Source organism: Chionomys nivalis, chromosome 17 (genome assembly GCF_950005125.1).
Source record: "Chionomys nivalis chromosome 17, mChiNiv1.1, whole genome shotgun sequence".
In the NCBI taxonomy this organism is placed as follows: Eukaryota; Metazoa; Chordata; class Mammalia; order Rodentia; family Cricetidae; genus Chionomys; species Chionomys nivalis.
In genome coordinates, this window is record NC_080102.1 from 42,070,891 (window position 1) to 42,085,110 (window position 14,220).

The following is a 14,220-nucleotide window of genomic DNA, read 5'->3' on the forward strand; positions in this document are numbered from 1 at the left end:
AGCAGGCAGGCTCTTGGTGGTCGCTGGGACAGAACAGCTTCCAAACTTTTGGGAGTGCTGCTTGCTGCTTCTGGGAGGTGCAGCTTGCTTATTTCTGTGACCTTTTCTTACCGTGTTTGTTCTGAAAGCTGCTGAAGCCCCACCGGATTCCAGAGCCATGGAGGTAGCAATGGTTAAGGACCTGCAACAGGACGCCAGCCTCGAAAAGAGGCGGTACATGGAGCTGTGCAGGCAGGGACGGGTCTTCAACGCCAGGAACAGGATTATTGGGGTGAGGCACCGGGGGGTGGGGTGGGAGGCAATGCTTGGAAGGAACGTTTATACCGAAGTACCAAGTTTGCCTGGGTAGACTTGAAAAGCCTTACCCTCGCCAACAGTGGCCCAGCGGGAGCCAGTGGGAGCCAGCATTTGCTTTTTTGCTATTCTCCTGTTTAGCTCAGTTTTCCCATTCTTCCAGGTGACAAATGCCCTGGTTACCTGAGTGGGGTCCAGGAGGTGGGAGACCTTGCAGAGTTCACCACGAAGTGAAAGAGAAAATGCCTTAAAACGGCCACAGAAAACGCAGTGGGCCAGCCTGGTCTACAAGAGCTAGTTCCAGGACAGGCTCCAAAACCACAGAGAAACCCTGTCTCGAAAAACCAAAAAAAAAAAAAAAAAAAAAAAAAAGAAAACGCAGTGGGATGAGCACCAGCACAGACTGGAGCCTGGAGGGGGAAACCAGAGAGGGCTTCCCAGAAGAGTGGTACCTAACCAGTGTTGGGGGGATGTGTGTGGGTTAAGGAAGTGGAGGAAGTTCTGGTGAACACAGCACAGGCAGGACACCCAGCTATAAGAAAAGCCATCCAAGCATGGGAAGGCAATTTGTTGATTCTGTGGCCAGATGAGGGGAATTGGAGCCTACTGAATAATACTAGCCGGCTCTTACCTGTCTTCCCTCGACCGTACCTAGGGAGACACACAAGCCTGGGATGTCCAAGTTCACGACCGGAAGATAAAAGAAGCAACTGAAAAAGCTAGGCATGAAACTTTTGGTGAGCATTTCTAAAATGTCCATCTATAGCTTAAGACCTCTTGTCTTCATTTCTGTGGAAGCCAGAGCAAATGCTTTGTGTTCTCAGGGCCCTGGAGTCAGTCTCCTGCATGTGCATGAATGAGAACATACACACACACACACACACACACACACAGAGTTATCATTTGTATGGTCTTTCTCCTTTTAAAATTCCACAATTTCTTGGGCTCAGTTAACTGAAAGAGAATATTCTTCCTCTCAAGAAAAAGCAGCTAATGAATTTCAATGTACATCTTAAGAAATGTATTTTAAATAAAAGGAGTGTTTTTCATTGTTTTCTTAAAAAAACCCTTTCTCTAAAAGGGAAAACCTTAAACACACACATGTACACATTCTCTACTTCAAACTCAAAGCTGATTTTCTGTGGAGGACAGCTGTTGATAACAAGTGACACACAAATGCTGGAGCTCAGACCTCTGAGCTAACTCAGTGATTTACATATGGTATGTAATATGTGTGCATATAGTATTTACATACATGTAGCTCAAATAGTGTTCTAGGTTCTAGTTCAAAATGTCAAACAAAATCCAGTTTTCCTAGGTGGTTTTTAAATATAAAGCAAAGAAAACCAGCCTACAAACCACAATCCCAGAGAACTTAGACAACAATGAGGACACTAAGAGAGACTTACATAGATCTAATCTACATGGGAAGTAGAAAAAGACAAGATCTCCTGAGTAAATTGGGAGCATGGGGATCTTGGGGGAGGGCTGAAGGGAGGAGGGGAGAGGCAGGGAGGGGAGCAGAGAAAAATGTAGAGATCAATAAAAATCAATAAAAAAAAGAATCCAGCTTTCCTTTCATGGCCAGCAGTTTCACCAATTGTTGAACATTGGGTTTTTTAAAATGCCATAGGATCTTTTAAGTATAAAAAAGCTGGGCATATAATTGTAGAGACAAACGTGCTATCAATTTAGGCTTTAAGAAATATGGGCAGAAAAAGACAAAATTTCTTCTTTTAAAAAAAATATTTATTTATTTATTATGTATACAGTATACAATATTCTGTCTGTGTGTATGTCTGCAGACCAGAAGAGGGCACCAGACCCCATTACAGATGGTTGTGAGCCACCATGTGGTTGCCGGGAATTGAACTCAGAACCTTTGGAAGAGCAGGCAATGCTCTTAACCACTGAGCCATCTCTCCAGCCCAAGACAAAATTTCTTATCAGTGGTTATGTTCAAGTGATTCAATTATGAATGAAGTTGCTTTTGTTTATACTATTGTACATTTTTCAAACTTTTCGATCTTGTTTGTAAAGTAGTTCAGACTTATCAAACCAATGTAACAGACACACATGTGTCCACCACCAGGCTTGATGTCAACATTTTGCCATGCTGGCCTCAGGCATCTTCAAGAGTTCTTTCTGAAAACTACATTGTATATAACACGAGTACCCCGTTATAGTTTCCCCTTTTTTTCCTTCTATAGAAGTGTGTATTTCCAATGTGTTTATAGATGTACTATCTATGTTTCCTTGATAATATAAACTTGCTTTTGTGTGCCTTTGTGTCTGCATATGGTGTGTGTGGGGGAGGAGGTATATGCACATGTGTGTGCAGATAGGCCTGCCTGTGAAAGCACAGAGACCATGTAGACCAGGCAGGCTGGTCTCTGCCTCCCAAGTGCTGGGACTGAAGATGTGCACCACCACACCCAGATTTTAAAAGGTTTTTGGCAAATACTGCTTCAGTTAATATCCATGTATCACATGCCTTCTGCACGTGTGAGAGAGACACTGGCGTTGAATTGATGGCTCTGTTAGAAGTATGCCAATTACACTTCAACAGCAGTGAGTGCAGCCGTATCAATCTCATTCCTCACGTTAGGACTAGTGTACGCATTGGTGGCATTTTAAGCATTCTGTCTGAATGTGTCCCATGAAAGGTTAGTATTCCTATCTAAATATGTTACCCACTTGGGTTTCTTTATAGTGCTTTGCCTGTGTTCATTTTTAAGTTGGTTTTCCTATGTACTTAAGATGTTTGAAAGTATTTTTTATATATGCGGATGCTGTTCCTTTAATGGTTATGTTACAGTCTGGGAACATTGTCCTTAAGTCATGAAAATCAGTTCTAAAGTAGATCCATTATTATTCATCGTAGCTGATATGTGTCCTGTGTCTTTCCCAGCTGCTGACATGAAGCACAATGACAAAGTCATATGCATACTCCATGACCGCGAACGGAGGGACAGGAAACAACTCTGTCGTGCTATCAATGACTTCCAGCAGAGCTTTCAGAAGCCAGAAACTCGCCGTGAGTTCGATCTCTCAGACCCCCTGGCCCTCAAGAAAGATCTCCCAGCCCGGGTGTCAGACAATGACATGAGGAACACCATATCAGGAATGCAGAAGTTCATGGGAGAGGATTTAAACTTCCACGAGAGGAAGAGATTCCAACAGGAGCAAAACAGAGAATGGTCCCTGCAACAGCACAGAGAGTGGGAGAGAGCGCGGGCTGACCACAAGCTTGCAGGTAACCAAAGAGAAGAGAGGTTGATCTCAAGAGTCTTTCCAGCACAGTGTTTGTGGATGCTTTTCAAAGCTCCACCAACATCACTACAAAAGTAAAAACCTCGGTCAAAACCTTGAGAGTCAGCATCTCAAGCCTCTACAGAATAGGAAACGCTTTCTGAGCACTCTTATTGCCCTCCTTTGCTTCCTGTTGCTGTGATGAAACACCATGACCAAAAGCAACGTGGGGAGGAAACGTTTATTTCACTCCCAGGTCACAGCTCATCACTGAGGGAAGCCAAGGTGGGACTCATGTAGGGCAGGATCCTGGACACAGGAGCTGAAGCAGGGTCTGCTTAGAAGATGAATAAACGCGTGGAAGGGCTTCCAAGTCTCCTGGGTGTGGAAATGGAGGATCCACGAGGTCCTTTGGGAGCCCAGTCACAGGCCCAGGGCTAGCAGGTCCTCATAGGATTCAGTGGACTCAGAGAACCTCTGGATTCAGGCATGAAAGAGCCTCTCCACAGGGAACAACAAAACCCTAATGAGATCTGCCTGCATGGAGGCCATCAGCCCCTCCTTGGCAGGCACTCCTAGCAGCATCTGGTCCTCTGAGCAGGCTACTAGTGACTGAACAGTAAGAGTTGCCAGGAAGATTGTTCTGACTTCCCAACTGCTCCTGTCTGTGTGTTGATTCAGTACCCCTGCTCAGCTTGGGCCCCTCCCAGCCTCCTTTCTCCCTGATGGCTTCCCTCTCAGACCCCTTCCCTGCCCACCTTGTCCACTAGAGTTGCTGTGGCCAGCCTGGCCCATGATCTTCATGCTTCTCTCTCCAAAGTCAGTTCTCAGCCTCAGCCCCCTTGATACATTCATTTGATTTGGCTTTCACACCAGTTCTTTCCCTGGTTGCTCTGTTGGGTCTTCTCCTTCAGCCTCCCCCCGCCTGTCAAACCAGAGATCTGACAATCTTGACCTCATCTCCAGCCATCCTCAACTGTGCCCCTTCTGCCTCCTACATGTTCTTTGAGCCCACTTCTCACTGTCCGTTTGCCACCACCGCTGAGACTAGCTGTCAGATTTTCTCGCCTGGAGGACCTCTGCTAGTGGCTTTCTAACTGTTACTCCCCCTCCAGTCCATTCCCAACACGTCAGGCAGAACAAAACTTCTCAAGAAATGCCACACTGAACCGTGCCACACCCATGCCCTTACCCTACCTCAAAGCTGTCAAATGTCTTCATGGGATGTACAGTAAGAGTCAGTGCAACCCACAGACTGTACATGTTGGGCCTCTGCCGCCCTGGACGTATGCTGGTGTCTCCACCTCCTTCATGGCGCTTCAAACATTTTGGCTCGCTCGCTTTGGATTGCATCATGTCACTCCTACCCTCAGGGCCTTAGCACCTGCCCTGACCATTCACTCCTGCTCTGAATAAGCATGTCCTCCTAGAAAAGCAGTTTCTTGGTCCCTACCCTCCAGCTTTCCCAGCCAGGCATTCCCAGCATTTCCTCTCTTACCCTTCCTTCCCTCTGTGGACTAGCACACTTTGTATATCTGTTTGGAGGGTTTGTGTGCTTTGAACCCCCGCTTATCACCTCTGTGTTGTGTGCATCCTGAGCAATGTGGGGCCCAATCTAGGCTCTTGATCACTCTCTGATGCATGGCAGATTAACAGACGACGAGTGAGCTAAGGATGAAGGTTTGCAGAGGTCAGGAAGCCAAGGCTAAAGAGTCTGGTCCTTCGCAACTGTGGTATAGCACAGCGGTAGAGCACGTACCTAGTGTGTGTGAGGCCCTGCATCCCCAGCACCACAAAGAGTGTGCTCTTTGTTTTTGGAGATAACGAGGAGCCTCTCTAAGCACAGGTAGAGAAAGAAGAAGCTGCTGACCTTTGACTTTTTATATGTTCATTGCATACTGGCACTGTGCCTCAGAGAAGGGGGGGAGGCACAGAGGTTAAGCAAAAGTGCTGCTAACAGTGCTAGGCCATGTCTGGAAGCCTGTTCTGATTCCAAACCTTCCTACATCACTCCTGGTACCCTCCAGTTTCACTCTGCCTTGTCCCCCTCACTGACCTGGCAAATTTTTGCTGCCACTCCACAAGTATCTGTGATCTGGCACTCTACTCTGGGTCTTGTCTGGTCTCTACAGCCCTCTTTTCTAGTTCCTACCACTTCTTGCCTTTGTAAGGCTGAAGCCATCTCCTGATAGACCTGTTAGCAAGGTCTAGCTAATTTACCCTAGGACGGCTGCAGACATCACCAATTCACAGCAGATATCATCGATCCATAGAGTTTACACCCATAGTACCATAGCACTCCTTGCTTGTGAAGGTCTAGAGCTGCACTTAAATCATCCCAGCTCTCCCAGAACCTGTGAGCGGAGTAACTTCCCCCCTCCACGTACTCCCCCTTTTCTTCCATAGTAGAAATGAGTGTGGGTCACTACACTCTGGCGGGCACACTCAGGCTGATGGCATTTTGTCTCCTGGCAGAGGACTTCCACACGCAGACAAGACTAAAGTTCGACGAAACAGCCAGAGACTTGCAGAAGCTAGAAGGCTTGACCAGGAAGGAAGTCTGTGCAGCCGTGAAAGAGTTCAACAAGAACCAGGTATACACACCCTGAGCTCAGCTTGAAGGGAAGGACATGTACATAGCTGCTTCCTCCGGGTCGCCCTACGTTTTGAGGGGTCCCAAGTTCAGACTGCATACACCACCAGCTCTGACAGAGCCTTCACAGGGCTCACACCATGACGGAGGTCAGTGAGATCTGGTTTGGCCTGATCCTCAATGCAAACTGAAACCTGTAAACTTCACCACCTGCAGGGGTGGGGAAAGCTGTCACTTTTTCAGACCTCAGGAACAGGAGGAGCCTCTGCCCAGGTGAGCACCGCTTGGCTGGGCTGGTCTCAGTTCTTACTGTATCACAAGCTCAGTCATAAGGCCGTCAGAGCAAACAAATGGCACCCGTCTCTTCTCAGCTGCCTGGTTTCCCCTAGGCTTCCCGTCCTCCAGCCCCTCTGAAGTTGCTCTGAGTTCCTTACTCTCTGTAGATCAGACTGGTCTCAGAAATTCATTTGCAATGGGGGCTATGCTGAAACTGTTAGGAGCTGAGGCAGCTGTGTGCTACCACCTTTAGAAGTCACCACTGTGGAGGCTTGTGGCGGTGGCCTACAGATGTCCAAGGGTTTTAGGGACCATGGGATACATACTGCCCTGTACTGGAGACAAGCCAGTGGGGCAGCCCATTGCTCTGACAAATTGGTGCAGAGCCTACAGTCGTACACACACCAGTGGTGTTGTGATAAGAGCGGCGGGGCTGTGTCCCCGGCACCTGGCCGCCCGCATGGCTTTACCCGAAATAATTACACGGAAACTGTATTTTTTTAAACACTGTCTGGCCCATTAGTTTTAGCCTCTTATTGGCTAGCTCTTACATATTGATCTAACCCATTTCTAATATTCTGTGTAGCACCACGAGCTGGCTTACCAGGAAAGATCTTAACCTGCGTCTGTCTGGAGTGAGAGAATCATGGCGACTCCCTGACTTGGCTTCCCTCTCCCAGCATTCTGTTCTGTTTACTCCGCCTACCTAATTTCTGTCCTATTAAAGGGGCCAAGGCAGTTTCTTTATTAACCAATGACCTTCCTCCATCACAGTGGGGAATGAGCCAAAGCCCAGCCACTGCCCAGCAGTGCTCTGATAATCTCCAGCCTGCAGCCAGGGCCCAGATGTAGTCTTGACCCTTGACCCTGCAGTTACTCCAGAGGTCTTCTCTACACAGGTTATGGAGTTGGCAGAAAGGAAGAGGCAAGAGAAGCAGAAAGAGCAAGAGGATAATATGACTGAGATCACCAACCTGCTGCATGGGGACCTGCTCTCTGAGAACCCACAGCAGGCAGCCAGCTCCTTCGGGCCTCACCGTGTAGTCCCTGACCGCTGGAAGGGCATGAGCAAGGAGCAGCTGGAGGAGATTCGCTTCACTCAGAAGCAACAGATCCAGGAAAAGCTGGTGAGCTCCTCCTAGGCCACAGAGCCGCCTCTGCACCCCCGAGCTGCCCCCACACCCAGCTCCTGTGTCAGTGCTCATTCTGAGAGATGCCTCTGCTGTAGGCAGCTTTCATTCCGGTGGGAGGGGAATAAGAGCCAAAAGCTACGGCCACACGTGATGTGTGTAGCACGTATGAGAGATGAGCAGAGGATGACTGCGGGCCTTTTGGAGGGTGGACCTGGTTTCTACAGAGATGGGAAGTTGGTGGGAGGGCCATGATGGTGGAGAGGGGCTCACGGGTACAACTTTGGATGTGTTAACTGTATAATGTCCATTAGACATCTGTGGAATTAGGTTTGCCTGATGTGGCAAAAGAAAAGGAAACCAAAAGCACTGGCTACAGCGTTTTAAACAAGGTAGAATCCGTCTGTATGTAATCAGTCCTCAGAATAGTCTCAGGCTTAAGTAGAAGCTCTATGGCCACTGTATTCTGCTATCTTTGGCATCTGGGCCTAACTTTGTGCAAGTGTCTGCTTAAATGCCAGCCATCACATACATGAGCAAATGGTGTAGAAGTAAGGATACCATTTTTAAGGAGTTTCACTGGACAACATTTAGATTACTCCAACTGGAAAGGACACCGGGACATGCATCGCTAGTGGCTCTCTGTTAAGGACGAGAGAATGGTGGCCACTGACTCTTACCATTCTGTCTACAATTCCAGGTGAAGTGTAGGTGGGGAAAAGCTGAGGAGGAAGCAGGGTGTCTGATCAAGATTCAGAACAAGGTCTAGGCCAGAGCCATACATTTGGGAGTTGTCGTCTGCAGAAAGTAATACGGTAGCAGTCCTGGGTGTGATCCTGGGTAAGGCAGACAGCAGAGGAACACTGAGGTCTGCGGCTCAGGCATGACCATCATTTACAAAGAGGGGAGCTGCCGAAAGCAGCCAAGGAAGGGGTGGGTAGACGGATGCCAAGAGAGATGTCCTAGAGGTCAGGAGAGGGAACCCTACACCATAATACTCCCAGGATATGATCTGCCCCCTCAGCAGCCCAGCAGGCAGAGGTGCTGGGGTGAGGGCTGGCTGCTCTGGGATAGGGTGCAGAGGAGGCCGGCCTGGTGGTGAGCAGGGAGCAGAGTCTGTCACACATCTGCTCAGCTGGACTGTGGAATGAAGGTTGGCCTGAAACCCAGAATTTTGGTCCAGTTTTTATTCTAGAAGATTCAGAAGGCAGGACCACACAAAGGGAGAAAGAACACATTAAGATTCTCGCTTAGGCCCTTGCTCCGTGCTTCTTGGTGCTTTTTCTTCTCCATGCTCTCTGAGTCCCAGGTGACCTGAGAAATAGAGCTCATGCTAAGGCAAGTGCGCGACTGGCCATGGTATCTGAACAGTCCCTTTACAGATGTCACTGGCCATGGCGTCTTTGAACAGATCCTTTACAGATGCCACTGGCTGTGGCGTCTTTGGACAGTCCCTTTACAGATTCCCAGAAGCAAGGCTACCCCTCCCAGGTGGCAGGTGGCTCTAAGCCAGTGCAGGCTGACTTTGGGTCCTGACATGAGACTATGCTGGACACCACTCATTCCTCTGGTGTAGATGTTCATCTAGCCTTCAACATGGCCCACCCAGTTGCTTCTCCCAGAAGATCATTTGTGAGAAGTTGAACTGTCTTGGGAGTCAGTTCTCCACACTAATCCACACTAATCCAGTGCCCCAGAGGGCTCCATGCTTCGCAAGGAAGGATCTGACAGGCAGGACTTTTAGAACTAGGCTATCACCCACACCTTCATGGTGACACTGTTGTCACAGGGTGATGCTCTGTGTCAGTGTGCTCAGGGATCCCACAAATGATTCCTACATTAGACAACTTGCTGGGGGCAACATTTGGCTTGCTAAGCCAGCTGGGAACCCTCCTGAGGATCTGATTGAGATCAGTCTGGCTGGGAGCATTATGGGAGCCAAGTTCCCAAGTCCTTCAGGAATAAGAGAGCATCAATGCCATTTGAGGGCAGAAAGCAGCCAGACCACATAGGACAAGGGCAAGGTGGGTGAGGTCACCTTCCTTCTCCTCCAAGCTTCAGTTTTTCCACCCATAAAAAGAAGCCAGATTTCTCAGATGAATGCCCTGGGCTCCTGGGCCCTAAGAGAAGGTTGTAAATCCCTTTTTCTGCCTTCAGAGGCTTCAGGAGGAAGAATGCCAGCACAACATGGACTGGGACCGACGCAAGATCCAGAAGGCTCGCGCCAGCCTACTCCATGAGCGTCAGCAGCAGCGCTTGCAGCGGGAACTGCGCAGGGCCCTGGACTGCAGCAACCTCAGCCTGGCCAAGGAGCAGCATTTACGGTGAGTGTCATGGACCTCACGTAGGTGCAGAGTAGGTGGGCAGAGCCATAGGTCACTGTGTGTACCTTAGGTGCTTGAGGGACACTGAGTCACCTGGGGAATCAGGGAGACTTTCTGGAGGAGGCTTCATAGTTGAGCCTTGGGGTGTAGTGGTCGCCTACTATGTAGCCTTTCCAGGCAGAGGCAAGGAGGACTCTCAGGCTCTTTCACATGCTAGAGTCACCCGAGTATAAACAGAACCCCAAGAGTGGCTCCAGGATACAGTTAAGGCAGATAAACTAACAACAAGATCACCAGACAAGTATTCGCTCACTCAGCTATTCTTGTATCCTGAACCTGAGTCCTGAGGGGAACACTAGGGTCTGCTCCAGTCAGAATTCAGTCACCACTGCGTCTAACAGTTGTCATGGCTTCCACTGGGGCTTAAAGGAACACTCAGATATGACCTGACAAGACAGTCATACTCTTGGGTGATGTCCCTATGAGTCACTGACACCCAGTCCCTCATCTAACTTCAGTGTCACCGCTGAAGAATAGTGGAGAGGACTCGTGTGTGTGTGTGTGTGTGTGTGTGTGTGTGTATACATATATATTTATATACATATATATGTATGTGTATATGTATATAAAATATTGTGCAGGGGTATTTTTGCATAAATCCTGTATGCCACTTGCATGCAGTGCATATAGAGGCCAGAAGAGGGCATCAGATCCCCTAGAACAGGAGTTACAGATTGCTGTGAGCCTCCATGTGGGTGCTGGAAACTGAACCTGGGTTTTCTGCAAGAGCAACAAGTGCTCTTAGCCCCCAACTGTCTCTCTAGGCCAGGGAACTCTTGTTTTGAGCTCGTTAGTGTTGGAATGGATTCTGTAGTGTGGGCATCAAATACCTGGGCTTTACCTCACATATTTGCTTATCTCTTTTTTTCTGTTATCAGGAAAAAACAAATGGATGAGGCCTCCACAAGTCAACCTACAGAAGATTATTTCTCACAGTTTAATACAAGAAGCCGCTAATAGGAAAGACTCTCCTTTTCTTGTTTATAGTAGTGTGGTCCCCTCTGAGTCACACTTATTTCAAAGTGAGCCTGCTTCTTGGTCTGAATATTCCCATCACATTTCATCACCTGGGGAGTGTGCACTCTGGAAGCTCTGCTCTATGAAGGCCTCTAGTGCAGCTCTGGGTGCTGTGGCCTTAAGGCACAGCGGAGAGGACCATCGAGGACCGGTGTGCTGCTCCAGCTCCGGGCTAGCTGCTACAGTCACTTGCTAGCTCAGTAAGCATCGTAAGTGTTCTGTGTGTTCCATGAGGTACACTTTGTTCAACTCTCACCCCAGAGGCTGCCGGTACCTCTGCCGTTGTCTAGTGTGCGAATCTGAGTTAAAGGCACACATCTGGTTTATTGTGTGATCCTCCCCCCCACCACCAGGAAATGTCAGCACCCAGCAAGTCTGGCTTTCAGCCTCTTCATCTCCTGGCTCCTGTAACAAAGCCCCGGGCAACAGTGGTTTCTGTAAAGCATCATTTCTTATTTCTTGCTATAATGAAAGCAATCTGACCTAGATGCCCTGCTGGCTGGGGAAGGCCCAGTGCCCTCTGCTACTTGCTCAGCCTCCCTTGCCACTGTACAGCTCCCATCCGAGGGTCTAGGTCTCTGCTCCAGTTTGCAGCCCTGTCACCAGAACCTAGTGTTCAGGGATATGATCCCTAAAGTATCTGTTTCGTCTTTGCTCACATCCCCACTCTGACAAGCTCCAGCTAGCAAGAGCGCTCCTTTTTGTTGTGGCTGTCCTCAGGTTGGTAAGACTTGAAAGGAATGTCTAGACCAAGGAGACCTCCGCATTCACCTATCACAGATGCGTTCTCGAGGAAATATGCCTCCACTGACACCGCTAACAGCTGCTGGGTTTTTAGGAAGGTCAGACCAAGTTGAAGTCACCAGTACAGCAGGGCAGTGTGCTGTCAGTGGCCATCACTTTTGGGCACTGGTAAGAACAGGAACCCTTGAAGGCCTGTCCTTTACAAACACCCATCTGGGCCAAGAGTCCAGTGGTAGTGACAAGTGGCCCAGGTGTTTGTTTAGGCAATGACAGGATCCACCTATACTTTCCACAGGCTTCACTTTGCCTGGGTCTTTTCACATAGCCAGTGCCTCTGTCATAAAACTGGGACCTGCTGTTTTACCTCATGTTTTCCGCAGGGACTCACATATACCCTGTGAATGGCTCTAGCCACAGGTGGACTAGGCCTCTCTTCTCTGGAGCAATGTGGAGTCCCACGATAGTGACCACCATGTTGCCAGAGGCCCATAGAAACCAAAGCACTCATCAGAGAAGGAACTGGGGCCCAGCCCCTTCAGAAGCTCCTCTATGGGCTACTCTGTGCCCCTATATGCTTGGGTGGCCCCACTACCAAGCCCAGGGAATCTACCTCTGGAACTCAGCCCTCGTTTCCTGAGCAGGAGTGTCTGGCTTCAAGAGTGCATTATGGGACATGAACATGCCAGGAAGAAAGGGTAGGTGCGGATGCTTTGGACTGGGAGCCTTAAAAGCGCCATGGCAGACGGGGCAGCTTAAACAATGGACATTTCTAGTTCCTTACAGTTCTGAGGTTAGAAGCATGTGGTGGAAGCTGGACCACCGGTGATGCACGCCTTTAACTCCAGCACTCAGGAGGCAGAGGCAGGAGGATCTCTGATTTTGAGGCCAGCCTGGTCTACAGAATGAGTTCCAGGACAGCCAGGGCTACACAGAGGAAACCCTGTCTTGAAAGAAAGTTTGTGATGGAGATGCTAGGAAGATAAGACAACAATCGTACGGAGTATGATGACTTCATGTTCACAGCTGCATTGATTTCCAAGTAAGGTTACAGTCTGAGCTACTAGAGGGTAGGATCACAAGCCATCTCATCACAGAATAAAATGCTGAGTGCCCCTGGGTGTATCAATAATTCTATGGGGAGCATTGATGAAGAATAAAAATGCTGAGTGCCCCCTGGGTGTATCAATAATTCTATGGGGAGCATTGATGAAGGGACCAGGATTTGGCACAAGGGTCCTCAAGACCAAATTCTCAGCACAAAGATTTGTTTTGTCCCAGGGACAAAGGGCAGGGAATAAGAGACAAAGACAGGAGAACAATGAGGTGGGAAGGAATATTTGTCCTGGAGGGTCAAAGGATTGCATCTGAATAGAGAGGAGACATGTGGCCCTTAGGCAAATGGCAGTCTGTAAGGGAAAAGGGAAAACCTCACGTTAGGATGAGGTGTTTCATTTTAACTGGGCATGTTAATCAGGACAGCCAAAAGGGGCTTTTGATTGCTGGACTTCAATACTTGGATAGCTGGACCTTGGTAGTCAGCCTCAGGAGGCAGACGTGGCCAAATAAGGGAATAGACCTTGGTGGCTAGTTTTAAGAACGGGGTAATCTAATGTTTTTTTGTTTGTTTGTTTGCTTTTTTAAGCAAGGCAGGGGAACTTGGGCCATGTTTGCCATGCTGGAGCCAACTAGAGTTCCTTCAATGGGTGCCCAGGCTAAACAAATCAGCTTGGGGCAGCATTCTCTTGGTAGACAATGGACAGTCAACTGAGATGGTGGATCCTCCTGCTTTTGAGGAGTGTGGTAGTTCGAATAAAAATGGCCCTCATGGGCCCAAAGTGAATGACACTGTCAGGAGGTGTGGCCTTGTTAGAGTAGGTGTGCCCCTCTTGGAGGAAGTATGTCACTCTGGGTGGGCTTTGGGGTTTCAAAAGCTCAAGCCAGGCCCAGTGGTTCTCTCTCTCTTCCTGCTGCCTGCCAATCCAGATGTAGAACTCTCAGCTCCTCCAGCACCATGTGTCCTCCCTGCCCCATGACAATGGACTAACCTCTGAGCCTATAAACCAGCCCAAATTAAATGTTTTCCTTTATAGGAGGTGTCATGGTCATAGTGTCTCTTCACAGAAATAGGAACCCTAACCCTAAGACAAGGAGGGAGACACAGTGGAATGTCCACAGAAGCACTATACGTCCATCAGGCAAATGGATCAATAAACTGTGATGTCTGCACGGTGCTTATTCAGCCCTGGAAGGACATGAGATGCCGACAGAACACACACAGCATGAATGGTCTTGGAAACATGCCAAGGGAAGAAGCCAGTCATGAAGGACTACACACAGTCTAACTACATTTTTATGTAGGACATGTCCAGAATAGACCTTTAGAGACAGAAAGCAGGTTAGACTTTTGCTAGGGACAGGCTTGAGGGGTAGTTAAACGATACAGAGTTCCCCTGGGTACTGAGAATGTGGTAGATTTAGTACCAACAGCTGTAGAATACCAAATATTCCAAAATCCATAGAAATAGACAAA

At 48.6% G+C, this 14,220-nt stretch overlaps 1 protein-coding gene across 1 annotated transcript; it reads left to right on the forward strand.

Annotated features, from left to right (window-relative positions):
* Positions 1–4: 4 nt before the first annotated feature.
* Positions 5–13,164, forward strand: Ribc2 (RIB43A domain with coiled-coils 2). The gene is made up of 7 exons (XM_057792184.1): positions 5–271; positions 950–1,031; positions 3,206–3,550; positions 6,022–6,140; positions 7,315–7,542; positions 9,703–9,869; positions 10,808–13,164. Exons 1-7 carry the CDS (start codon positions 158–160, stop codon positions 10,884–10,886), a joined length of 1,134 nt encoding a protein of 377 aa, XP_057648167.1. The 5' UTR covers positions 5–157; the 3' UTR covers positions 10,887–13,164.
* Positions 13,165–14,220: the final 1,056 nt, after the last annotated feature.